General features: G+C 37.6%; 1 protein-coding gene across 2 annotated transcripts; it reads left to right on the top strand.

Annotated features, from left to right (window-relative positions):
- Nucleotides 1-19: 19 nt before the first annotated feature.
- Nucleotides 20-27761, top strand: LOC124644067. Of its 2 annotated transcripts, none has more exons than XM_047183271.1 (5): nt 20-328; nt 21386-21475; nt 23951-24024; nt 24563-24690; nt 27138-27761. In XM_047183271.1, exons 1-5 carry the CDS (start codon nt 203-205, stop codon nt 27275-27277), a joined length of 558 nt encoding a protein of 185 aa, XP_047039227.1. In that variant the 5' UTR covers nt 20-202; the 3' UTR covers nt 27278-27761. The 2 variants fall into 2 exon arrangements, with proteins under 2 accessions (XP_047039227.1, XP_047039226.1); XM_047183270.1 differs by having other exon boundaries at nt 23936-24024.

Genomic DNA, 27761 nt, shown 5'->3' with positions numbered 1-27761 from the left:
GCAGTCTGCTTGTAATAACTTCCAGTCGTCTGGAAACCGCCAAACCGATTTGACATTTGGCATTCCCGCCATTTTTCACGTCAAACTGTAATTTCGGATACACGACCCGAATAAAATAATCTATTGATTGATTAGTTGCAAGTGACTTTTTGAAACTGTGTCGTTAGTTTTAAATATTTAAAATTTATTTTGGACTTTAAATATGGAGTCGGTAAATACAGCGAAAGTTATAGTGACAGTATTTTTTTTGTGTTTGTTTGTTGAGAGCAATGCTAAGTTGAATGAGAATAAGACAGATTTTGGAGCTGAACTTAAAACTCCGAGGAAGGTAAAGTTTTTTTATAAAGTTGTTTTAAAAAACTATATTGTTTTTTTTTATGGAGGCATTATATTATTTTCTCATTTATTAATTAAGTGTATTATTTGAATAATTATGTAAAAAAAATATTGTTAAATTACACAAAAAAAACCTACTAACATTTTTTTACTTTATTTTTAATAAAAAAAAACAGACAAAAACAGTAAAAAAAATTGTTATTGTGAACCTGCTACAGTTGTAAATATTTTTTCCGCTTCTCGCACAGCCACAAAATAATAAAAATAATCTTAAGAAAACAGTAAAAAGACACGAAACACTGTTTTCTAAAAACTTTTATGTGTGAGAAAATAAACCTTATTTATGACCCAATTACTGGTGACATTGCTTTATAAAATAAAGCTTTTAATAGTTGCTACGAAATATTCAAAAATATTTCTCTAATACTACCAATCATACTAATATTATAAAGAGGTATTTGTATTTTTGTTTGTTTTTAATGGATAAACTCAAAATAACTGGTCCGGATTAAAAAATTCTTTCACTGTTGGAAAGCTACACTCTTCCCGAGTATTATCCAAATCCAAACTAATATTATAAATGCGAAAGTAACTCTGTCTGTCTGTCTGTCTGTCTGTCTGTCTGTCTGTCTTTTCTTCACGCCTAAACTACTGAACCGATTTGTGTGAAATTTGGTACAGACATAGTTTGAAACTTGAGAAAGGACATAGGATAGTTTTTATTACAAAAAAAAATAAAAATAAAATGATTCCGGACATATAGCGCCATCTATTGGTCAAATCAAAAATCTGCTGGTAGTCACTATTCCACGCGAACGAAGTTGCGGGCAAAAGCTAGTAGGCTATATTTTATCCGGGTACGGGCAGTAGTTCCCACGAGACGCGAGTGAAACTGTGGGAAGACAAGAAAAGTAAGAAATAAAGTAAACATAAATCTTTTCGTTACAATTTTGAGCTTTGTTTAGTTAAACGTCAATCAATTTTAAATTAAATACTTTATCAATGACAGCATATGCATAAGCATAGACAAGTTATGAAAATAAAAATAACACATTTTTCTCAAAATGTGAAGCCAGATAGTCTGACAACCGATCTTACTAAGGGGTATTGGCTATTGGGTTGCCCGGATAACTAGGTTGAGGAGGTCACACTGATAGTCGCTCATTGTGGCACACAGGTACTCAGCTGCATCCAGTTAGACTGGAAGCCGACCCCAACATAGTTGGGAAAAGGCTCGGGAGGATGACATCAACCCAGCATAAGCTTTACCTTAAGTTCGAGTTATCCGCGCGACTTTAACTTAGCCATCAGGGACGCGACTCTGTTAAATTTTCTTAAGCGACATAGGTACGATTCATATCCGACTGAGATCCAATACCGACTCAATTACGATTGAAGCGTATGTGGCATTCTGCTATTTTTTCTTTTATAAACGTTTTTATCCTTTTCTGTAATTCAATAATGAATCCTTTTTTTCTGCAAATGATTTCCGATTGCAATATGATTGTAGAGCTAACTAGGTACCGTATAGACCAAATGGCATACCAATCGAAAACCAATGAAATGTCATAGGAGTACGATTGGTCGCTCGCGCTCGCGCGGCAGAATGGCCGCTAGGGTTAGGCCAGGCCTCTGTCACTCGACGTACTTGCGCGCGATAAATGCCTACTGCTCGCTGGGTTACCGGTAGCCCCACGCGGCTCAGGGCTTTCAATAGTCACACGCGCCGCGCGCGTTTCAATATTATTATTTTTATTTCATGGCATGTTATGCTGTTGGTTTTTATTAGGTTTTTTAAGCTACCTAACAAACTGATGGATTATTTTGAGTTGTGTCGGCTTATATGCGACTATTGTAAGATTTAGAAACATTTTATATTTATGAACTTATCTAGTAATTCTATTTTTTTTTTAAATAAATTAATACTTATCTACTTTATGATTTTAACAACAGAGATCATTAGGTACTTATTTTACTTTAGATACCTACTTAGTTATATGAACTGTATTGTGAGTTTTGTAGCTCAAAACACATCTCGAGTGTGTTCTGGTCCAACTTAATGACGACTCGGAACATTACGCGTGTCGCTACGCAGAAACCAATTTTAGGTATGTATCAACACTCGACGGAGTTGTACCATATGGGGTATGGCACTTGTGTTCGAAAAATAGTTGGAAACCGCCTTTGATTTTGACGAAAGCTTTACTTAAGTACTTACCTATGCTTACGTATTAGGTAATATTTAGTAATATGTACCCATACTCCATTTTAGTAGGCAATACAATAGTTAACTAAAGAAAAATATTCTTGATATTACTTTTTATTTAAAAACTCAGTTTTAAAAAAGGCTATCTTAAAATAAGCGTAACTTTGTTTTCCTACTTAAATATTAATAAATTGTAAGAAGCAACCCTAAGCACGGCTACGGCACGGTTAAGGTCACTGAACTGTGCGCTATCGCATTGGAATAACAATCAAGCGCTCGAGCTTTTAAGGTTCATTTTATAACGCAGCTAGGAATTTGTAGGTAGTTAGGGAACTTGTAGGTGCTTATAACAGTAGGTATGGACTTTTTTGTATGGAGTGATTTATCTGTTACGTAGTAACTATTATATAATCTGTGGTTAGGCGTCGTCCTAATTGGCAGCGATCGCACGATGGCGCGATGCGTTTTTCATCTCACGACCTCACTATCTCACTTGAGGTTCAAATAGGACACTCTGATGAAATCTGTATGTTTGAACTCATCGAACGACGAGAACGCATCGTGTCATCGTACAATCGCTGTCAATTAGGACGACGTCTTAAAGGTGCTATTGCGATTTAATTTCTATTCAATTTTGACATTATTAACTTAGCCGAATCGGGCTCTTGTAAATAATTGTTTAAAAATATGATCTGAATATATTATAGTGATCAATGTTTCTATTAAATTGTGTACCTATCAAGCCTTCTTGAAAAAAAAACCGGTCAAGTGCGAGTCGGGCTCGCGCACGAAGGGTTCCGTACCATTATTTATAAAACGGACAAAAAAAATCACGTTTGTTGTATGGGAGCCCCCCAAAATATTTAGTTTATTCTAGTTTTTAGTATTTGTTGTTTTAGCGGCAACATAAATCATTCGATAACAAAATGATGAAACCAGTGAGAATTATAAGTTTCAACTGCAAAAGTGTAAAAACGTCGGTTGACTGCATTAGACGACTGTGTGTATCAGCGGATATAATAGCGCTGCAAGAAACATGGTTGATGCCCCACGACTTAACGTTCTTAGGTACAATACATGAGGACTTTGCGTATACTGGGACTTCAGCGGTGGATACTTCGGCTGGAATATTGCGAGGTAGGCCTTACGGAGTTGTAGCAATCCTCTGGAGGAAAAGTTTATTCTCATCAGTGACAGTTGTACAGTGTAATAGTGCTCGTATTACAGCCATACAAGTTGAACTGTCTAACAAAAAGTTGCTTGTTTTTTCGGTTTATATGCCTATTAGCTGTGTTGAAAACATTGTTGAGTTCACTGATTGTTTGAGCGTAATGTGAAAACTGTGATATTCAGATGGTTTTTATGTTAGGGGATTATAATGCTCACATAGATGAATTATTTTACTTTGAATTGTTGAAGTTTTGTGAGGAGCAGTACTGGGCGTGTGCCGATACAGTATTTTTATCTAGCGATACTTATACATTTGTTAGTGAAGCGCATGGGTGTAATCGATGGCTTGACCATTGCGTTGTTACTAAGTCTGCGCTTCAAACGATATCAAGTGTGGAAGTATTGTATGGCACGTATTGCTCGGACCACTTTCCGATTAAGCTGGAATGCAATTTTAATTTAATTGATGTGAGCGTTGTGTTACCTAATAGGACTAACAGTAAAATAAGATGGGGAGATCGAGACCCAGAGCAGATTAAATTATATGAAAAATTATGTAACTCAATGTTGTCTAAGATAGATTTCCCGTCCTAATTTAGTAATTGTGCTGACAAAGTATGTAATGACAAACTGCATACAAATCTGTTGGATGTTATGTATCGCGAAATTATTGATATCCTTTCGAAATCTGCTGAGCAGACTGCTCCTCTTATTAGGAAAAACAACTATAGACCTATAATAGGATGGAATAGACATGTTTCTAGTGCTCACAAGCAGGCTCGACTTGCTTTTCAGATGTGGCATTTACATAGAAATCCCCCTTCCGGGGAAATTTATGAAAATATGCTCAATACACGCAAGATTTTTAAATCTAGGCAAAAGTGGTGTCGTAACAATCAGGCACAAATAAAAATGGATTCATCAGAGTGGCCAATTTTGGAAGAATACTAGAAAACTAAACCCCAAGCCGAGCCTGCCGGTAAGCATAGCGGGAAATAGTAATCCTCAGTCTATCGCAAACCTGTTTGTTAGTCAATTTAAAGTTGATCCTTTGTTAAAGTCATCTGATACCGAACTATCGTCGGTGACTGACGTTGACAGTGGTTCCTCGTGTTTGAGGTTTTCAGCAAAGGAGGTGGCTGACGTCCTTAATAAAATGGTTAAAGGTAAATCTCCCGGCCACGACCACCTCAGCGTTGAGCACTTGCGATTCGCGGGTATTCATTTGCCACGGGTACTGGCCATGTTTTATTCTTTGTGTCTTATCTCATGAAGACTATAGTTGTGCCTATAGCTAAAAATAAAACTGGCGATGTTACAGACCCTGCAAATTACAGGCCTATTTCCTTAGCCACAATTACAGCGAAGGTGTTGGACTGTCTGCTCGATTCACATATGGGGAGTCGGATAGATCTTCATGACGCTCAGTTCGGATTTCGGCCTCAATTATCCACTGAATCTGCTATCATGTGTCTCAAGCAGACAGTGCAGTACTATGCAGACAGAAATCCACCGGTCAATGAATGCTTTCTCGATTTATCGAAGGCATTTGACCTGGTGCCATACGATGTTCTCTGGGATAAGCTGCGCAAGGAAAGTACCGTAGATTGTAGGGTAATATCTTTGTTTAAATATTGGTACAATAATCAGACTAATTATGTTAGCTGGGCGGGTGCTCTGTCTGATGAGTACGGGTTGGAGTGCGGGGTGAGGCAGGGGGGGATTACCTCGCCTCGTCTCTTTAACCTTTACGTCAATCGCCTGATTGTTGAGCTCAGCAACGCCAAGATCGGCTGTCACATAGACGGAGTCTGTATTAATAACATCAGTTACGCTGACGATATGGTGTTGCTGAGTCCATCAATTAGCGCCCTCAGACGACTTGTTAAAATCTGTGAAGATTACGCGGTAGCACACGGACTCAGGTACAACGCAAAAAAATGCGAGTTATTGATTTTTAAGGCAGGTACCAAATGTTACACTAACGTACCAGAGGTAACTATAGGTAATATTCCGTTAGCCCGAGTAACAAAAGTTAAGTACCTGGGTCATTGGGTGACTGATGATCTTAATGATGACTTAGATAAGGAAAGGGAGCGCAGGGCGTTGGCTGTGCGAGCTAATATGTTGATCCGCAGATTTGCTCGTTGTTCTAAACATGTTAAAATAACTCTTTTCAGAGCATACTGTCAATCATTTTACACGTGCAGTCTGTGGGTCAGATACACGCAAAGGGCATACAACGCCCTGCGTATCCAGTACAATAACGCATTTAGGATGCTTATGGGCCTACCGCGTTTTTGTAGTGCCTCTAGGATGTTTGCCGAGGCTAGGGTCGATGGCTTTCATGCGATTATCCGCAAGCGATGCGCTTCAATTCTGGGGAGAGTACGCGATAGCTCGCACAGCATCCTGAATGCTTTGTGCGATAAATGGGACAGCCCTATGCTAGCCCATTGGATACGTATGCATAGTAAGAATTTAAGTTATTTTAACTAACACTAGGTTAAGTATTCTTTTACTAACATCTTATGGATCTTGTATTTTGGTCTGAAATAAATGTTTTATTATATAAATACATCGTCTGTGAAAATTTCAGCTCTCTAACTATCACCACAGATTACTAAATAGTTTATCACGGTTCATGAGATACAGCCTGATGACAGAGGGACGGACGGACGGAGGAGCGAAAACAATAGGGTCCCGTTTTACCCTGTGGGTACGGAACCCTAAAAAAAAACCTTCAAATAACGCTTTAAGTATATTTATTTAATAATACTGATGAAAAACTATATTTTTTGCTAGTTCTTTTCTCTGGCACAAGAAACCAAACTTTAGCCAAAAATATAACATACACATAACATTATATTATTTTCGAAATATCCCGTTGACAGATGAACGTATAGTTTTTTTTATCAATACTTTTGAAGTTTGTCTATTTTCATAACATGTCTATGCTTTTTAAATGCATATTTCGACATTGATAAAGTATTTATAAGTTGATTGACGTTGCACTAAACAAAATTTCTTATTTCTTACCTACTAGCCGTTTCCCCGCGGTTTAAAATAATACCGGGATAAAATATAGCCTATGTTACCCTCGGGCGGGAAGAGTGTAGCTTCCCTACAGATCGGTAGTTTAGTACTTTCGGAGCCTTTGGAGTACAAACAAATAGTTCCACTGAATAATATTAGAATAGATATGAACAAACTTCGAGTGGGTGTGTCAAATGCAAGTTTGGTGCACAAAACATACGAAATGAGTAATTTTAATTGTTATTTTTAGCTCTTTATATGATTACAGTAGGTATTTTCTTGTCTTTTGGCTTGATACTATGACGCACGAGGCTGAATTATTTAGTCTTAATTCTCTTTTCGTTGCAAGGACGAGGCACGATTGCTCGTGCAAGTAGCAAATCTGAAAATGGAGACAAATGAATAAATTTAATGAGAAGAGAACACGTTTTTTAGGGTTCCGTAGCCAAAATGGCAAAAACGGAACCCTTATAGTTTCGTCATGTCCGTCTGTCCGTCTGTCCGTCTGTCCGTCTGTCACAGCCGATTTACTCGGAAACTATAAGTACTACAGTGATGAAATTTGATGGGAATATGTGTTGTATGAACCGCTACAAAAATATGACACTAAATAGTAAAAAAAAGAATTGGGGGTGGGGCCCCCCATACATGTAACTGAGGGATGAAATTTTTTTTTTCGATGTACATACCCGTGTGGGGTATCAATGGAAAGGTCTTTTAAAATGATATAAAGTTTTCTAAAAAACATTTTTCTTAAAGTGAACGGTTTTTGAGATATCAGCTCTCAAAGTCGTAAAAAGTATGTCCCCCCCCCTCTATTTTTATAACTACGGGGTATAAAATTCTAAAAAAAATAGAGGTGATGCATGCTAATTAACTCTTTCAACGATTTTTGGTTTGATCAAAGTATCTCTTATAGTTTTTGAGATAGGTTGATTTAACTGTAATTTACGGAACCCTTCGTGCACGAGTCCGACTCGCACTTGGCCGGTTTTTTTTATGTATGCACGTGATCCGGGAAGGTTAGTCATAGTTCACTGCAAGACCTTTTTAACGAGTCCAAACACTCAAATCTCCATTTTGCAAGCCTTACCCAATTCCATCAGCCTAGGGGGTAAGGTGCATGTCAAAGCCAGCTGCCGACTGCAAATGCCGACCGCACATGCCGGGACCGCATGAAGTTTGCCGCGTTGCAATACTGGGGCTCAATTCTGCTAATTTAATAATGTGTCAATTGAATCTCAATAGCAGTTTTAAGTTAAAACTTTAACCTTAGCGGGCATTCTGCTACTAATAAGTATATTCATTGGTCTGCCATTGGTCTAATAAATAGGGTAGTCTGCTCTACAATCGTAAATCTATTGTAGACATATGATTCATTATTGTTTGTGTCCATTTCGACCGCGCGGCCACCTCATAATTTTTGATGAAACTTTGCCAGGAATTAGTAGTAATTTGTTACTTTTCACTCCTCTTTTCCTGAATTTGTTACAAAAAAAACCAAGACGCCATGACAAAGAACAGTTGGCCGCTAGAACCGCCACTTGCCGTAGTCATCGCCCGTGATTACTCAGAAACTATACAATGCAGATAGACGAATGATACATCAAAAGAAAGGTCTTTATTTGTTTAATTTGTTACAAAAATAAAAAAGGTCAAAACGTAGATAAACAAAAAGTTATGCAATGTTAAGTTTTCAGGTTATGAGTAGGTAAGTATATCACCGTAGGTACCAAATTAATAGAGGCTAATGTGTATAGAAAATTAGTCTTTAATTTGTTACAGCGAAAAAAGACAAAAAAATACTAGAAAGTAGGTTCAATAATATGTTAGAGTCGTTTTTAGTTGGCCGCGCGGACGGCAATATGCCTAAAATACAATTTCGTTTTTCTCGTTATTAAAAGTAGGTTTAAGCTTAATTAGAGTACTAATCGATGGGTAACGTAACCTAGTTTGAATAAATATAGCGAATTTAACTGCAGCATTCATATTTTAGGAGATATTTACAAAAACACAGTGGTATGAAACTGTATGAGAGTAGGGTGTCCATGCATTTTCACATATTCGAAATTTTCGTTATTTACGTCACATTTTTTTAGGGAGAGTGCATACTAGTAGAGTACCATGATTACATTAGTACCTACAAAGGCATGTTGTTAATTTTGTATTCTGAACAAATATGCGGTTCGTTTTGCGGTCATATTGATATCCATTGTTCTTAATTCTTTAAAGTACCCATTTACTGATAAAAAAATAGTTTCATTGACTTTCCGCAGGTGTTTTATGATGGGAACGATTCCAGAAAAATGATCTCTTTTGTTTTCAATCTATTGTTAAAAATATTTGTCGCAAGCGGTTTAAAAAACGATATTTTTTTGTTGCAAATAAATTCCTGTGCTGAATTTTGAAGTGTATAGGTACTCGTACGTATTTAATTCCCGTGATTTTCATACTACTAAGTTACTGAGACAATTATCATTATAAATCCAGAAGTGTCTAAAAGTGCTTAGTTATCAGTTGTGCCCACTGTATGTTGGAACTCACCACCAAAAAGTGTATTGCAGAGGGATCCAAATCGACTGCGATAAGTTTATTTTTTTTTCAATTTTATGATGACTTGTATAAAGTAATAAACTGTGTCCTTATAATTATTACGTATATATAAAATGACATAAAATTCATGAAGTCTCTGCCACATTTTAATGTGATTTCATTTCACTTCAAAAGTGGTCATCTCTTAAAAATATTCTTAGCTTAATAACTTACATTAGCTTTTAATTTAGCTGCAAAATATAATTGCACACTTCTTTCATAGAAGTGCTGACCGTTAGTGACCAAATTTTTTTAAAAATAAGTCGCTGCATCTTTGTCTGTCAAATAACGACGACTTTTCTTCGTTATAAAATTATTAATTAAGAAAAGTTTTTGCCCTTAATATGTACCTACTTACATAGCAATAATTTGTAGTACCTCAGTATGTATATTTTGTTTGTGATGCAGGCAACGGATGTTTAACCTTTGTATTATATTATCAGTTGCTTTTATTGCAGCAAAAATGGGTAAAGCTGGACGAAAATCTATTGTTGAGAAATCAAAACAGAGAGAAGTTTTTATGAAATATGCCGACAAACTACTGGATGTTAAACTGAATGACCCTTTATTTTATAAAATTGCAAGTTATTTGGATAATCTTATGACACCAGCAGCTCTTTACATGTCACTGAAAAGAAATTTCAGGGAGTTTCTAAACACTGAATGCAAGCAGCGAACTGTGTGTCCGTCCTCGTCATCCTCATCATCATCCTCAAGCAATAGCCCGAGAACTGCATCCAAAATATCACATTCTCATGTCGAGTCCAATCAGCATCATAGTGAAAACGATACAAAAAACTTCAAGTTCGAATTAGATATCTATGACTGGAAAAAAATGCAACCATTAAATGTCTTGTATAAAAGAAATGACTTGAGAACATGCACTCCATTTAAAAAATATAAAATACTGCCTAAGTACAAATGGGTGGATATTTTAAGAGAAAAGATTTGGCTCATTACTAGATTACCTTGTACATGGAATTTCAAAAGTTACAAAGTGGAGTCTGAGCATCATATTTTCTATCTATTTGTGACTTTGATTTTTATAAAGTATGCACTCTCCCTAAAAAAATAAGACGTGAATAACGAAAATTTCGAATATGTGAAAATGCATGGACACCCTACTCTCATACCTTTTCATACCACTGTGTTTTTGTAAATATCTCCTAAAATATGAATGTTGCAGTTAAATTCGCTATATTTATTCAAACTAGGTTACGTTACCCATCGATTAGTACTCTAATTAAGCTTAAACCTACTTTTAATAACGAGAAAAACGAAATTGTATTTTAGGCATATTGCCGTCCGCGCGGCCAACTAAAAACGACTCTAACATATTATTGAACCTACTTTCTAGTATTTTTTTGTCTTTTTTCGCTGTAACAAATTAAAGACTAATTTTCTATACACATTAGCCTCTATTAATTTGGTACCTACGGTGATATACTTACCTACTCATAACCTGAAAACTTAACATTGCATAACTTTTTGTTTATCTACGTTTTGACCTTTTTTATTTTTGTAACAAATTTAACAAATAAAGACCTTTCTTTTGATGTATCATTCGTCTATCTGCATTGTATAGTTTCTGAGTAATCACGGGCGATGACTACGGCAAGTGGCGGTTCTAGCGGCCAACTGTTCTTTGTCATAGCGTCTTGGTTTTTTTTGTAACAAATTCAGGAAAAGAGGAGTGAAAAGTAACAAATTACTACTAATTCCTGGCAAAGTTTCATCAAAAATTATGAGGTGGCCGCTTGGTCGAAATGGACACTATTGTTTGACATTACTATTCATATCGATGGTTTTCATACAGTCGCGTACATTTTAATGTACCTGTGTTTTGAACTTGGCTGCCGACTGCATGAGTAAAGAAGTCAGTTTTTTTTTTCAGTTTTTTAAGCCACTGTTGAAGCTGAATTTACGAGAAAAGCACGTGTAAGCAAACCTTCAAAATGTTTAGAGCTGAAAATCTTATATAAGTTTCGCAATAAAATCTAAGAATCGTAAAATTAATATCATCTTCTGGCCGTAGTTTTCAGATCATTTGTTAAATTTATGAATAGCTGTTTTTTTCCTTTGCTTTTATTCAATGGTGAATCTATGTTATAATAAGAGTGTTCTGATTCATATCAGACTGTTATTATGTCATCCTACTATAATATTATATTAAACCAGCCGTTTTCCCGCGGTTTCACCCGCGTCCCGTGGGAACTACTGCCGCCCGTAACTGGATAAAACTTGTTGATATAGGTTGGTGGTTTCGGACTTTATAATCCAGGTTTCCTTGAGATGTTTTCCTTCACCTTTTAATCAGTCATTGGTGTCCAAGATATCCTTAGAAAGGACATAGACAAACTTAGAAAAGTTGCATTGGTACTTGCCTGAACTGGAATCGAACACACACATACTAGAGAGGTTGGTTCTTTACCCACTAGGCCCACGTCCTTTTCTAAAGTCGGTTATCGCACCTAAAAACCCATTTTATTCCACTCTCAATAGCGGATTGTGGCACACTGGTACTTAGCTGCATCCGGTTAGACAGAAAGCCGACCCCAACATAGTTGGGAAAAGGCTCGGAGGATGATGATGGGTATTATACACGAAAATTACATTTGTTTTTCCGCCCATTTAGTACATAGATTCATTTTGTCGCGTTTCATGATAAACAGTGCGTTGCACATTTACAGAAACTCAAGTATCTTGGCAGCCAACTGAAATGATTTCATTCAATGCTACAACTGAACAGATAAAACAATCTTCAAGATATTAAAAGCTTTGCAGTTCAAATATAACTTGTTGGTTTATTAGAAGTTATTAATTACGTACTGTTGATGTTATTATATTACTAGCTGTTTTCACCCGCGTCCCGTGGGAACTACTGCTCGTACCGGGATAAAATATAGCCTATGTTACTCGGGAAGAGTGTAGCGCCCCAACAGTGAAAGAATTTTCCAAGTCAGTTCTGTAGTTTCGGGGCCTTTAGGGCACAAACAAACATGAAAATATTTCCTCTTTATCCCTACTAATATTATAAATGCGAAAGTAACTGTCTGTCTGTCTGTCTGTTACGCTTTCACGTCTAAACCACTGAACTGACTTTAATGGGTACAGAGATCGAGTTGACCTTGAGAAAGAACATAGGATAGTTTTGATTTCCCCTTGGAAACGCGATATAACCGGACTCGACGCGGGCGAAACCGCGGGCGGAAGCTAGTTATATTATAAAGAAATGTCTTGAAGACAACAACTTTATTGTAATAACGTCATTTCATACAAAAATAAAACAAAAATGGCGGTTTGCGGTTTATTTTTGAGTTTTATTATCATTGAATGAACGTCACGGCACAGATTATTAATTCCCTCGTAAAAGTTTGTGCGCTATTAAAATGGTGGAATTTATTGGTGAAAAGTTGTTGATAGATACTTACACGAAACATTACCTAGAAATAATATATTATTCGTAGCCAATAAGTCTGACACCAGTCTAACCAAGGGGTATCGGGTTGCCCGGGTATCTGGATTGAGGAGGTCAGATAGGGCAGTCGCTCCTTGTAAAGCACTGGTACTCAGCTGAATCCGGTTAGACTGGAAGCCGACCCCAACATGATTGGGAAAAAGGCTCGGAGGATGCTGACTTGAATGACAACTCCCGACTGCATGAAGTCGGCCGCAGCTGGACTAAAACAATGTTTAAAGTCAGTAACATATGTTATTTGGTGGGTTTCCCGTTGAAAACTTATAAGGCACATTTCATATGTAAGGAAGCGCGAGCGGAGCGAGCGCGAAAATTTTTTAGTCTGGGGACACAAAACAAATAAAGACCACTGTAAATTAACAAAGCAAAGTCAAAAAGTAAGATATGCACAAAAGTGAAGTGCAAAAGCCGCGAGCGAAGCGAGCGCGATTTTTTCCTTAGAGTTTTCATGAAGTAAACATATTGTCATAAAAAGCCATAACGGACGTGCGGGAAAAATTTTTTTTCGGAATTGAATGCCTCAACAATTAAACAAAGATAAAATGCGATATCTGACATGGAGCCGCGAGCGCAGCGAGCGCGAATTTTTTTGGGAATGCAAAGGGTGAAACAGTCAAAATTTATAGGAGACGACCAAAGCTAGGGCGGCTTTTTCTGAAATTTTATTGGTTTAATTTTGCCGCCCCCTAAATAGCATTTGCCCCACGCTACGCCACTGGTTGATCTTAAATCGTTTTTAAGAATCTTTAATTTTGAAAATGTCCTTTCAACAGATGTACCTAACTGAAACCGGCAGTGTAAGTAATATTCTTAGCGCTATTGCTGAGTTCGGAAATATTGAAATCAAATCATTAGTAAAAAGATATTGTATTTTTTTTAATATTACGTGATAACTCGCTAGATTTGCCGCCCCCTAGGACGTGCCGCCCGCGTGCTGTGCACGCGCTGCACGCCCACTTACGGCGGGCCTGTTCACCACTTCTTATGTGTTATTGCTGGGAAGAAGTGGCGCAACAAACTACCCAGCAACACATGTCTGTCTATGTATTACCAGCCGTTTTCTCGCGTTTTTCGTCGGAATAACTGCCCATGCCGGGATAAAATATAGCCTATGTTACTCGGGAAGAGTGTAGCTTTCTAACTGTGAGAGAATTTTTCCTAATCGATTCTGTAGTTTCGGAGCCTTTAAGGTACAAACAAATAAGACATTTTTCCTCTTTATTACAGGTATTAGTTAAAATAAATTTTCCTTCTCATAATTTAGAAGATTTTACGTAATACCATGACATCTACTGACTCATGTATCAAAGCCCACGTGGATATTAGACGATCAAATGAGCGCATCATAGAAATTATACGGTTTTAGAACTGGACATATCCGAAGGTGACAGTATTTACGATTCCAGCCGGAAATTGGCACAGATAAGTGTTATAGGAGGATTATAGACGCAGGTGGGAAAAGATTAGAATTTAGAAATCTACTAGATTATAAAGCTGAAGTTTGTTGTTTGTTTGCGTTTAATATTAACGAATCTTAGGATCAATTGGCCGATATAGACTAGGTACACCCCATTTTTCGAGGACAGCTATAATAAAAGTAATAATAAATGAGAACTGGCGCAGACCTGTGGTACTAACTACCCATGATCGCAAGGAGGTATGGCAGAGCAAACAGCTACACGGACGCTTCTTCGGGGCTCTTCATGGCCCCGATGTAGACTTCAAAGCGTCCGTATCTTGGCTACGCTTCGGTGACTTGTTTGGAGAAACCGAAGGGTTTGTATGTGCAATTATGGACGAAGTTATCCTTACGAATAACTACCGGAGATATATCGTGAAAGACGGGACGGTTGACATATGTCGGGCATGTCACCATCCGGGTGAGTCTATCAGACATATTATATCTGGTTGTTCTCGTTTGGCTAATGGTGAATATTTGCACAGACATAACCAAGTGGCCAAGATTATCCACCAGCAGCTTGCTCTGCAATACAACCTTGTAGACCTTGAGGTACCGTACTACAAGTATGCGCCCGACCCAGTTCTCGAAAAGGACCATATCACGTTGTACTGGGATCGATCTATCATCACTGACAGGACTATTGTAGCCAATAAGCCTGATATTGTGGTGATAGATCGATCAGCGCGCCGCGCGATGATAGTCGATGTCGCCGTTCCGCATGACGAGAACCTTGTGAAAGCTGAGAAAGAGAAACAAATAAAGTATCTCGACTTAGCGCACGAGGTTGTCGCCATGTGGAGTGTCGACACGGCTGTTGTTGTGCCGATTGTCGTTACGGCCAATGGTTTAATAGCCAAGAGCCTCGACGAACACCTCAGGAGGCTCTCGTTGGGCGGCTGGATCAAGGGACTGATTCAGAAGGCAGTACTCCTTGATACGGCACGTATTGTGAGGAGGTTTCTGTCTCTGGGACCCTAACCACCGGTACCTTGGACCCTGTGCCCGATATCGGTGGCAACCTATTTTTTATATTTTTAAATGTTTTTTATTTTTATATTTAATATTTAAAAATGTAAATTATATGCTGGAAAATAAATAAATACCAAAACTATGTGTATATTTTAATTGGTACACACGCATAAGGGTTTTATGTGTGTATGGTTTAAATAAAATAGGAAAAAATATGAGTGTAATAAATAGTAAGAATAGTGCATGACTCCATCAAGGGCCTCTCTCGGGGTCTATGGTAATCTATTGAGCTTATGGTGACTTTGATGTTCTATAAGTTTAGGGGTTCGTAACCAATTTGACGGTCAAGGGGTGTTTATTTGAAAGTAACGATTCTGTCTCAGAATCGTAGCAAAACACATTTAAAAATAAACAAATAGCGAAAAGTAAACAAAAAGTTATTTAAAAAAAGCGACTACCAGATGAAATGTGTTTGGATACGTTTAACCGAGTAATTATAGTGCCAATGTTTTTTCAAAGACTAGACATTGACGAGACCCGACGTCAATTAGTAAAAGATCCAAAATAGGGGTATTCAATACTTTTACGACTAATAGGCGATTTGACTAGGTAATAGGCGGCAAGTATCATCATCATCTTCCGATCCTATCCCCAACTATGTTGGGGTCGTCTTCCAGTCTAACCGGATGCAGATGAGTACCAGTGTGCTACAAAGAGCGACTGCCTATCTGACCTCCTCAACCCAGTCACCCGGGCAACACCTTGGTGAGACTGGTGGGTTGTCAGACTTTCTGGCTTTGGTACCTAATATATAAAGGTGCAACTGTCTTAATGATCTGTCAAAACGATTACCTACTTTCTATGCAATTTGTAAGAAAATGTGAACTATGATGTCAAAGATTTTTCACGTCAAGATAATAAATGAAAGTGAATTAATATTATTTTAAAGATGCTTTACCAAATAAATAATAACATTTTATTTTTGATCTAGTTTACTATTCTCCATTCTCATTCACAATTATGCTACGGCCTCGACCCAAGATGTGATTTTAATGTCAATTTTACTGTTTAAAAAATACCCAGATATAATCTAGCCTTTTTATTGACTCTGGTCAATTTCGAGGTCTGCCTCGAAATCGCTGCAAATACAAACTAACTACGTACAGACAACCGTTACATTTTCTAATAGCGAACATATTATATTCGCGCCATGTTGGCGTGTTGCCAGCACAAAATATCGTACGAACATTATCGAGAGGCGGGTTATCATTTTATTGGCTGTATGAGTTATACCTGTGCGTAGTATTTATATAAAAGCTAATATAGAGCGCTGTCAAGGTTGTGGTTTATAAAACTGGGGGGAAATTAATTAGATTCTGGAGAAAATTATTCAGAAATACGTGAAAGTTTATGAAATAGTTGAATTTGATTGGACTACTTACATCTTTTGGTAAATCTATTCCTTACTCACAAAGACACAATTTCCTCCATACCCTTAAAATGTGTAACAAGCATAACGGATTGCTATTACCGATCTCTCGTGGTTTTGAGATTAAAGATTGTTTGACGTAATTTATATGGAGAGATAGGTTAAAGGAATCCACAATAAGCTATGACAAAAAGTTGGACGAGAAATATATACCCACTTCAAAATTACGTAGGTACCAAGACTAAAATTATTCCTTCAACTCGTGGGTGAAAATACCTATCAGATTTTTAAAAATACCTGAAGAAAACAATGAATGAACACTTTGGCACCAGCGTCACAGACTATCTATAACAATCAATAAGATAAGAGTGTTCAAAATAAACAACATCGTAAGAAGGGCGATGCACGTTATATTATCAAGATCAAAAAATATGCACCTTAAATCTGAGTGTGTAGCCAAAATATAAATGAAGTCGGAGAAAAAATATTTTATGTTATAACTAGTCGTTTTCCCGCGGTTTCAAACGCGTCTCGTGGGAACCTATGTTCGTACCGGGATAAAATATAGCCTATGTTACTCGGGAAGAGTGTAGCGCCCCAACAGTGAAAGAATTTTTCAAGTCGGTCAGAAGCTTCGGAGCTTTATGGGTTGGGTAGGTACCTACAAACAAATAAGGTTTAGGTATTGTAACCGCGGTGGAGATCTAAGGGGGAGGCCTATGTTCAGCAGTGGACGTCCTATGGCTGAGATGATGATGATGATGATTGTAACCGCAATCATTGGCAAATTTTGATCTATTTTAATCAACTCCTTGCATTGTAAATGAATGATAATGTAAGTTTGATTTACCACAAAAAATCTGCACATACGTACGCTCCTGTGACTTCCAGCCAAGCAAATCCTGGCACATAGCCGGGAAACAACAAAAACATCATAGATTGCCCCCAACGCCAAAATTTCGCAAAAATATTAATTTAAAAGCTGTTCACTTTGAACACACACTTCCGCAATATACAATTAGTCTTTGAAGCTAGTGATTTATAGTGTAAACAGTGCTAAAAATGCTGTTAACAGCTAGAAAACTGAAAAAACTAGTCATAACATATAAAACCACGGAGAACAAAATGACTAGCGGAGATGTCATAACGCAAAATCTCCTAAGAAAGTAGCGCGACAACATGCGGGGCGAGGGGGACGAGGAACGTTACTAGCTCCGCCCTTACATGCTTTCTTTAGAACCCGCCAATTATTTTCTAAATAAAATCGCAAATCTGTCAATGATTTGACAAGGAACCAGAACGCCTCGTTAGTTCTAGTAACTGGTCGCGCTTACCGTACTATGCCTGAGCTACAAGAAGGCGCCTGACCTACCTTCCTTATGGCATCTCCGCTATCTTTCCTTCCTCCGCGCATAAAACCTATTTATTTTTTTGTCTATGGTATGTACGTATGTGTTATTACTTTGGCTCATTATTCGTTGTTTAAAAAATAAAGTCTGTGTTGCCACCTGTCAGTAATAATTTTCTACTAATGTTGCATTCTTTTAGAAATATACGCAGTTTTTATTAATTCTACTATTATTTTTGTAAATTGAATTTATAATATTGTTATAATATAATATTGTTATAATAGTGTTGACAGTTTGTTAATGTCGTGTGTATTTGTAGATTGGCGTAAGTAATAGCTTCGCCTAGTAACATATGCTACTAACTGATTTCCCGCGATTTCACTCGCGTCCCGTGGGAACTACTGCCTGTACCGGGATAAAATATAGCCTATGTTACTCGGGAAGAGTGTAGCGCCCCAACAGTGAAAGAATTTTTCATATCAGTCCTATAGTTTCGGAGCCTTACAAACAAACAAATAAGTATTTCCTCTTTACTGTATTAGTATAGATTGAGAGGAAAACTAAAAAAAACCTAGTTATCTTTAAATAATACACGCGGAAATTAAAATTAGATTTCTATAAACAAAAACTGTACATGAATGAATCACTTATGCCTTGAGAATAGACAATAGACGAACAACGCATCCCGCGTTGTTAAAAATAATACAATAACAAATTAAAAATAGTTTGTTTATTTCATGAACAGAATACTTAAGTAAATCATAGAAATTAAATTAAACACTTTTGAAGTAGTGGTGAAGCACCATACTCGCAATGAAATTCTGGGGCCCGATTCTCCTAAGTTAATGTAATGTCAAAATTGAATAGAAATTGAGTCGCAATAGCAGTTTTAACCTTAGCGGGCATTCTGCTACTAATATAAGATCAATATTTGGTATATGACCAATGACCTTCGATTGGTTTGCGATTGGTCTGCCATTTGGTCTATACGGTAGTTTGCTCTACAATCATATTGCAATCTACACTAATATTATAAAGCTGAAGAATTTGTTTGTTTGTTTGAACGCGCTAATCTCAAGAACTACTGGACCGATTTGAAAAATTATTTCGGTGTTAGATAGCCCATTTATCGAGGAAAGCTATAGGCTATCTATAATCACGAACCCGGATAAAAAGATATATGGCAGTATATCTTTTTATCCGGGTTCGTGCCGTGGTTCCTACGGGATGAGGGTGAAACCACTGACAGAAGCTAGTCGTAAATAATTTTCAGACAATATGATTCATAATTGAATCACAGAAACGGATAAAAACGTTTATTTAAAAGAAAAAATAGCGGAATGCCACATTCGCTTCAATCGTAATTGACTCGTGATTGGATCTCAGTCGAATGTGAATCGTATGTCGCTTAAGTAAAATTAGGAGTATCGGGCCCCTGTTTGTATGTACTATCTGTCTGTATATATTGTATTGGACACCAATGTTTGATGAAAGGTGAAGGAAAATATCTCACGTAAACCTGTGAACCAATGGCAGTCTAATGGAATGTCATTGGAAAACAATTGGTGAAATCTTAGTACCCATGTCAGGGGAAAAAAAAAAAAATCTTAGTAGCAGAATACCCGCTAAAGTTAAAACTAGTAGGTATTGAGATTCAATTGATATCCAATTGACACATTATAAACTAGAAGATTGGGCGCCTGGACCATATAGTCTGAAATCACCAACCCGCATTGAGCAAGCGTGGTGATTAATGCTCAATCCTTCTCCGTGTGAGATTAGGCCGCAGCCCAGCAGTGGGACGATAAAAAGGCTGACCACGAAACACTTTTGAAGTTATAAATGAAAAATGATCATTACATACATACACGTCTTTAATCTTCTAGTTTCGTTTACAAGTTTTGTATTTCACAAAAGCTGTTTACGTTAACAAATCAAAGGGAACTACGGGAAACTGTGAATAAGAGTATGTTTATTCGTTTAAATGAATGAATCGAATACGTAATATCCTTATTAGTTGGAGACTAATTGTTGATTTTGGTTTTCTTGTGCTATGAAGTTATTTATTGTTATTCTACTTAAAAAGTTTTATGTATTTTCTGCTCAATGAAAAATCTTCTCTCTGGTGGTGTCGGATTGTCGTCCCATCGCGCTATAAGAGTGAAGGAATAGTGAGTGCACCGCAGTCCAAGCAAATGTGCGTGCACTATAATATGTCCTGCGCAGCTGGCTGATGTCCTTACATGAGAACTGCCGCCGTCACCGACAGGCTAGGAATTTACTTGCATTATGAAGTTTTTTGGGGGCCGTCTTTTGAACATCTTTGGCAGTCTGGCAGTCGTTACGGGTAGTCAGAAGTTTGACAACCAGTCTTACTAAGAAGTATTGGGTTGTCCGGCTAACTGGACTGAAGAGGTCGGATAGGCAGTCGCTCCTTGTAGCACACTGGTACTCAGCTGCATCTGATTAGACTGGAAACCGACTCCAACATATTTGAGAAAAGACTCCAGAGATGATGTGTTTATCTATAAGCTTCATTATTGCCTACAATTAATCATACTTAATTGACGTTTGTTTATTGAAAACAATGAAGTATTTCAGTTTATGCTTCCATACATGTAGGTAATCGTCTATTTATGCCGAAGCAATTAGCTGAAAAACACGTATTTCATATTCCATAGCAGATTAACAATCTATACAGTTTAATGACGCAAAACTGTTTTAAGAAACTATAAAATGGTACTATATATGTACAGTCAACTTCAGGTCAGTGGTAACAGTTTTATAGGAAAATCGTACTTATTACTATTGAGTTAAGGTGCATGACAGTTACCACTGATGTGCGGTCTACTGTACACGCGTGACAACCAGTTTGGGGTATTGGGTTGCCCGGATAACTGGGTTGGGGAGATCAGATAAGCAGTCGCTTCTTGTAAAATACTGGTACTGGACGCAGCTGGCATCCGATTAGACTGGAAACCAACATAGTTGGGAAAAAGGCTCGGGAGATGATGATGATGATTTGTCAGGCTCTCTCTGAACTTCTGTTGATATGCACTCAGATAAAACAGGTAGCCGGTACTTCATGGTTGTAGCTGTTGCAGTGCCTTCCTTCCATCTAAAATGATTCAGCAGTTGTTCACCATACACATTACAGATAAACTCACACTTAATCAATATTTAAAAAAATGGAGGTGCCTTAAACCCATGTGTCTTTTAACATGTTGTAGACATGTTATGTGTGTATTAATGAAAACAAAGAATCAAATTATTTATCCTCATCGACAACAACTAGCAGAACATACTTTCAATTATCAACCTAATATAAACGTCAGCTAACCTATATATTTGTTCACAGCTCAACGATGGAGCGGCCATGGTGTTCGCTGATGAACTGAAACAAACCCTTGACAGATACCTCTTCGGGATATGCCCTCAGAGCTTTAAGGTAAGACGGATTTATAAACTGAGGTTCCATTACTATACTGACTTACATTCGTGGTGGCCTAGTGAGTAAAGAACAACCACTCAAGTATGAGTGGGTTCGATGATTCAATGTAACTTTTCTAAGTATATCTTGGCCACTAGTGACCGTGTTTCGGAGGGCAAGATAAAGTGTTGGGTCCCGGCTGTCATTTGATCATCTTTGGCAGTCGTTACGGGTGGCCAGAAGCTGGTAAGTCTGACAACCGATCTAACCAAGGGGTATTATGTTGCCTGGGTAGCTGAGTTGAGGAGGTCAGATAGGCAGTCGCTCCTTGTGGCACACTGGTACACAGCTGCATCCGGTTAGACTGGAAGCCGGGCCCAACATAGTTGGGAAAAAGCTCGGCAGATGGCGATTATTTGTCATAATTAACAGTGTTGTTCACAACTATTTTGAAGTTTAACGCCTTGAGAAATACTATTGACATTAATTTACGGATGGCTAATTCTAAATAATCCTGAAAATGCTCATGATTCACATCATAATCAGGCGTAATTAAACAAAACTGCTGTGTTCTTTACAAACACCATTAAATTTCGAACCAAAACGTACACAATTTGACGCCCTGACGCAAAACCCATGTTTATAATTTCTAAGTTCCACTAAGAGCACACACTACAGACTCAACAGTCGGCCGACAGTTGGCCCACAGTTCGAAAATATTTTTTTAATGAAAATCTTGATTCCAATCAAAGTGTTCAGTCGGTCTGAGACCGTCTAAGTAGCTGGGGCCCGATTCTCTTAAGTTAATAATGTCAAAATTGAATAGAAATTGAATCATAATATGATCGCAATAGCAGTTTTAACCATATCGGGCATTCTGCTACTAATATTCAATTCCAATCGTATTCCAACGACATTTTATTGGTTTGCGATTGGTCTGCTATTTTGGTGATTTTGGTCTATACGGTAGTTTGCTCTACAATCATATTGCAATCGTAAATAATTTGCAGACAAAATGATTCATTATTAAATGACAGAAAAGGATAAAAACGTTTAAATTTAAAATAAAAGAAAAATAGCGGAATGCCACATACGCTTCAATCGTAATTGAGTCGTGATTGGATCTCAGTCGGATGTGAATCATATGTCGCTTAAGTAAAATAGAAAAATCGTGCACCTAGGTCTGATAATGGTCAAGTCAAACCTGATCATATTTACCTACCTGCGTATGTGCGTACCTGGCATTCATCTTCATATTGATTGAAAAGCCCAAACAAACTGTTGGCCGACTAAAAGTCTGAAATGTGCTACGGTAAATACGAAATGAAATCAGTTTTGCTGGTTATATTTAGGACGAGTAAATATCGTCATGGTTATGCAAATGTACGAATGTGTTTATTGGTTTACTTACTGCATGGGTTAATTCTGGATCGCATTGATGTTTTTATGTTAAGTTCATGGACGAAAAAAGGATTTTATTGTTCTGCGAAATAATAAGGCTCCAGATGGAACATGGTGGGTTTTAGTTAGTAAGAATCGCCACACGCTGCATCCACAGCCAGAGGGGGCATTCGATGAATTACATTATCATAAAAACATCAGAAACTAACCGTCTTTTTTCCAACTATATACTCGTACCTACCAGTTTTACATAAAGCTATCTGAAGTCCACTTCCCAGCTACCTCGACAACTCTGTAAAAATTGACAAGTTCTCTAGAGACTATATATATTATATACCTATGTACCTACCTCTCGACCTTTTTAACACGCTGTATTAGTTTTATAGTTGTAACTATGTACCTACATATGTAAGAAAATCTTGGAATCTTAATTTGACCCACTTCCCGGTCTTCGATTAGGATGACATTTTGCACACGCTCTGAGTTCTGATGACAATACATGACTAGCTAAGAAACTTTATTACAAATCCAATTAATCTTTAAAAAAAATGTGCGTGCTAAAAGCGTGTTTTAGTTTTTTTAACTATCAATTTTTTAATCGTATTTTTAAGTTATAACAAGATTTCCCACAAAAAAAAAAAGAAAGTCGTGGTGGCCTAGTGGGCAAAGAACCAACCTCTCGAGTATGAGGGCGCGGGTTCGATTCCAGGTCAGGCAAGTACCAATGCAACTTTTCTAAGTTTGTATGTACTTTCTAAGTATATCTTAGACACCAATGACTGTGTTTCGGATGGCACGTTAAACTGTAGGTCCCGGCTGTCATTGAACATCCTTGGCAGTCGTTACGGGTAGTCAGAAGCCAGTAAGTCTGACACCAGTCTAACCAAGGGGTATCGGGTTGCCCGGGTAACTGGGTTGAGGAGGTCAGATAGGCAGTCGCTTCTTGTAAAGCACTGGTACTCAGCTAAATCCGGGTAGACTGGAAGCCGACCCCTACATAGTTTGGGAAAAAGGCTCGGAGGATGATGATGAACAAGATTTCCCACTATTGTTTGAAATCACAATATTATGATACAGTCTCGTTGGTTCCAGCTGCCGCTGAAGGGCAAGAACATGACGACGGTGACCTGCGACCTGGACGCTGATCAGCACGACCTGGCTGGCAGGTGAGGAGTTAACTGAGTGCCTTACCTCCGCACTCAGAGACATTATTTAAGTCACTCCTTCGTGACAGATTCTCATAGAAATTCTGCACTAAGGAACGGCTTAAGTAACCATTAATGTCTCTCAGTGTGTCCATTAGTAACTAATTAAGTCACTTACTTATTTAGCTATTGTTAAGCTTAACTTACTTATTTAACTTCTGCCCGCAGTTTTATTCTCGTCCTGAGATAAGTTCTTTGATTTCATGTATCCAGAGTATTTGTCTATAGGTATCTACCTATTACTGCCAACTTTCATCGAAATCCATTGAGTAGTTACATTCTCGTTGCTCGGATTTATGACATTAGTAGGACTTGCTGAATGGATTATGAAGTCCTGAAGTATGTATGTGTTATAGGTAGATATGTGCAGATATGTAGATAAAATTTGAGACTGATGAAATAGTTTCTTTTCATCCCATTATGTTACGTAGTTTCATCACAAGATGCAATTAAAACAGCTACAATCAGTTATTCTACAGTAGTTTTCACCCCTTTACAGACTAGCAACACTAGCTCTGCGCGCGCACAGTGCGGCGCGATCGGACTGCGCGCGGCTCGGCGCCGCGCTCGCTAACACGCTCGGCGATCTAGCGCGCACCGCCGCTAACAGACAGCTGTTGGCTGCAGGTTTGTTATTGAGATATGAAAAAGATAACTCTATATTGGTAGAAATTTAATAGCAGAAAAATAACGCTGTCTTGAAGTAGCGTAAAAATGACGACGAGAAGATCAGAAATGTTGAACTACTTCGCCAAGATACATACTTAACTAGTTGACAAAGTTAGGCACCATAGCTTTATATGTAGTTATACTTATATAAGGATTGAATCATGCTTTGCAGTTGAGTGTCCGATTCTGACAGTAAAACCAAATCATCTGCAAAGCGGAGATGGCTCAAGTATTCGCCGTCTATCTTAAGACCACATTCTTTCCAGTCCAGCTTCCTCATCCTTAAACGAGGTCAGTAAACAAGTAGGATTGGAAATGAACCTAACAAAAACAAAGGTAATGACGAACAGCTCGAAAGGAACAATATCAGTAGATAATAAAATATTGGAATATACGGAAATATACACCTACTTAGGTAAACAAATTAGCTTCGACAGAAAAAGCAATGAATTAGAAGTAGAGCGACGAATACAATGCACCTGGAACAAATATTGGAGTCTTAAAGAAATATTTAAAAGCAATATGCCAGTGAAACTAAAGACAAAAGTTATGACTTCATGCCTAATACCGTGCCTCACATATGCTTGCCAGACCTGGAAATATACAACAAAAATTAGAAATAAAATAACGGCATGCCAACGGGGAATGGAACGCAGCATGCTTAATATAAATAAAATGTATAAAGTACGTCACACAATAATAAGAAGCATATCAAAAGCCACTGATGCTCTAAACAATGCCCAAAAATTAAAATGGAAATGGGCGGGACATGTAGCCCGCTTGCAAGACGAAAGATGGACGAAAAGAGTAACAACATGGAAAGGCCCAAAAGGGAAACGATGCAGAGGCAGACCGCCCACGAGATGGCATGATGAGATTATAAAAACAGGGCCAACACTGGATAGAGACTGCTCAAGACAGAGCGAAATGGGCGTCTTTGGAGGAGGCCTTCACCCAAGGAGGGGTTCTTGCTGATCAACCCATCAACCATTAGCTTATAAGCAGTAATAGATAGTTTTTTTTTTTTTTTAATCTTAATTTTTTTTTTCTCTCTCTTACACTATTACTTACTGTAAATACTTTGTTGCAAGAAATAAAAGGCTTTTTATTTATTTTATTTTATACTTATATATTATACGAATAATTTTCCCAGTAGCCCAGCTTTGATGTTCTGGTAGGTACAAGTAGGCAGCGACATGATTCAAGATGCACCCAAAGTACACAACTCTACAAAAATGCTGCTTTTTGAAATACATAGATTCCAACATAATGGACTTTACTCGTAGTTAAAGTTGAAATCTAAAGGTACCTACCAAATACAAATAGGTAGGTACTCTAAATCACTCTAGATCACAAATACTCCAAATAGATCTAATCTACTTCCTGGAAGTTGCACACTCCATGACAACATTTTGCCGTCGCCCTAAATCCTAAATTCGACATGCCCATAACAAAATTCCTTTCATTGCAACTTCGACAAAGTGCAACATAGACGTTAATATTAACTACGCGGAACGAATGGCTTTAGAGTACAGACATACTGCAGACTTTTAGTCGGCCGATAGTTTGTTACATCTCCCGAGCCTTTCCTCAACTACGTTGGGGTCGACTTCCTATCTAACCGCCTAGTACCAGTGTGCCACGAGGAGCGACTGCCTCTCTGACCTTCTCACCCCAGTTTCCCGGGCTTGGTAAGACTGGTTATCAGACTTACTGACTACCACAACGACTTTCAAAGATGTTCAACAAATGACACCTGGGACCTGCAGATTATCGTGCCCTTCGATTACAAAGATCAGACTATCAGACCGACTGAAATCTTTCATTGGAAACAGGATTTTCTTTAAAAAAAAATTCCTTCGGGTCAACTATCGGCCGACTGATTTGTTTTGTCTGTAATGTGCGAGTACTCTTAGGTTTTACTGAGCTATAACTCACGACCATTGAGAACATAAAGCTTCGGACTAATTTGCTCCCTCGACCGTTTCTAAGAGCTTGTCGGAATTTTAACGTTTGAGCTAAAAATATGTGGATGTATGTTTTTTGATTTCATGTTTTCTCAGAATATGTTTTTCAAATAATAATTTTATAATAAAGTTTTTTTTCGTTTACCTATTTGTTGTTTAGTGTTTTAGTTCAATTACATAAGAAACTGTAGATTTTATGGTTTTTAAAGCGGTTTTGTAAATACAAATAGGTACTACGCGGTAGTTTATAGCCATAGAGCAAAGAAATGTCAAAATAAGAAGTTCTGTAGCTTCTAGAAACAATTATTAACACATCCATTCATATCATCTACATACAGTAATGTACTCTTTAAAAAATACTACTACAACTATTTATACAAATTGCCTTTAATTCTTGATTTTCTTCTAAAACATATAAACTGATTTTTATTCCCACAGCTGCGAGTAACGAGCAAAAGAAGAGAAAACTGTCGAAAAGCCAGAAAATGAAGATCCAAGCAAAACAGAGGACAGCTCTCGCCGTCAAGAAGAAGGCAGCTGCGGCCGCCGCTGCCGCTGCAGCCAAGATGTCCGCCTAATAGGGGAGGGCCTAATGTACCGAATGTTTTGTGCAGTTGATAGATGTCAGTTTTCAAGGGTGTAGAGGTATTATACACCTATAAAAAATCTTGGATATTTTTATAATATTTAACAACAAGAAATAATCAACTGCAACAGAAAACGGTCAGACAGTTATTTAACCCGAGGAATTGAGGACCGCTTCCTTTTTGGGAAGTCGGTTAAAAATGGTCTTGCATGACTTTTTAAGTTTAATGATACTTTTTTTAACCACCATAAAAAGTTTGGATTAAAAACGGCACGGCATTTATCGTGACTTACGTATGTATAAAAAAACTAAACCAAACGAATGTTTGAGTGAGTCTTTTGATACGATTTTTTAATAACTAAGAAAAGAAAGGGGTTTATGCGTATTGGATAATCTCTGGAAGTGGGACTTGGATGGATTCCAGAAATTCTTTCACTAATAGAAAGCTCTGTTATCTATGTGTATTAATACAGATA

This window comes from Helicoverpa zea, chromosome 29, assembly GCF_022581195.2.
Source record: "Helicoverpa zea isolate HzStark_Cry1AcR chromosome 29, ilHelZeax1.1, whole genome shotgun sequence".
In the NCBI taxonomy this organism is placed as follows: Eukaryota; Metazoa; Arthropoda; class Insecta; order Lepidoptera; family Noctuidae; genus Helicoverpa; species Helicoverpa zea.
Note: the sequence above shows the minus strand (reverse complement) of the source record. Positions and strands in the feature narration are given on the sequence as shown.

Bases quoted from the DNA above. Each gene is read 5' to 3' on its own strand.
- LOC124644067 (XM_047183270.1), top strand. From the start codon at position 203: ATGGAGTCGGTAAATACAGCGAAAGTTATAGTGACAGTATTTTTTTTG. The intron at 329-21,385 runs GTAAAGTTTTTT...ATTTGTTCACAG, and splicing joins AACTTAAAACTCCGAGGAAG to CTCAACGATGGAGCGGCCAT. The intron at 24,691-27,137 runs GTTTGTTATTGA...TTATTCCCACAG, and splicing joins CAGACAGCTGTTGGCTGCAG to CTGCGAGTAACGAGCAAAAG.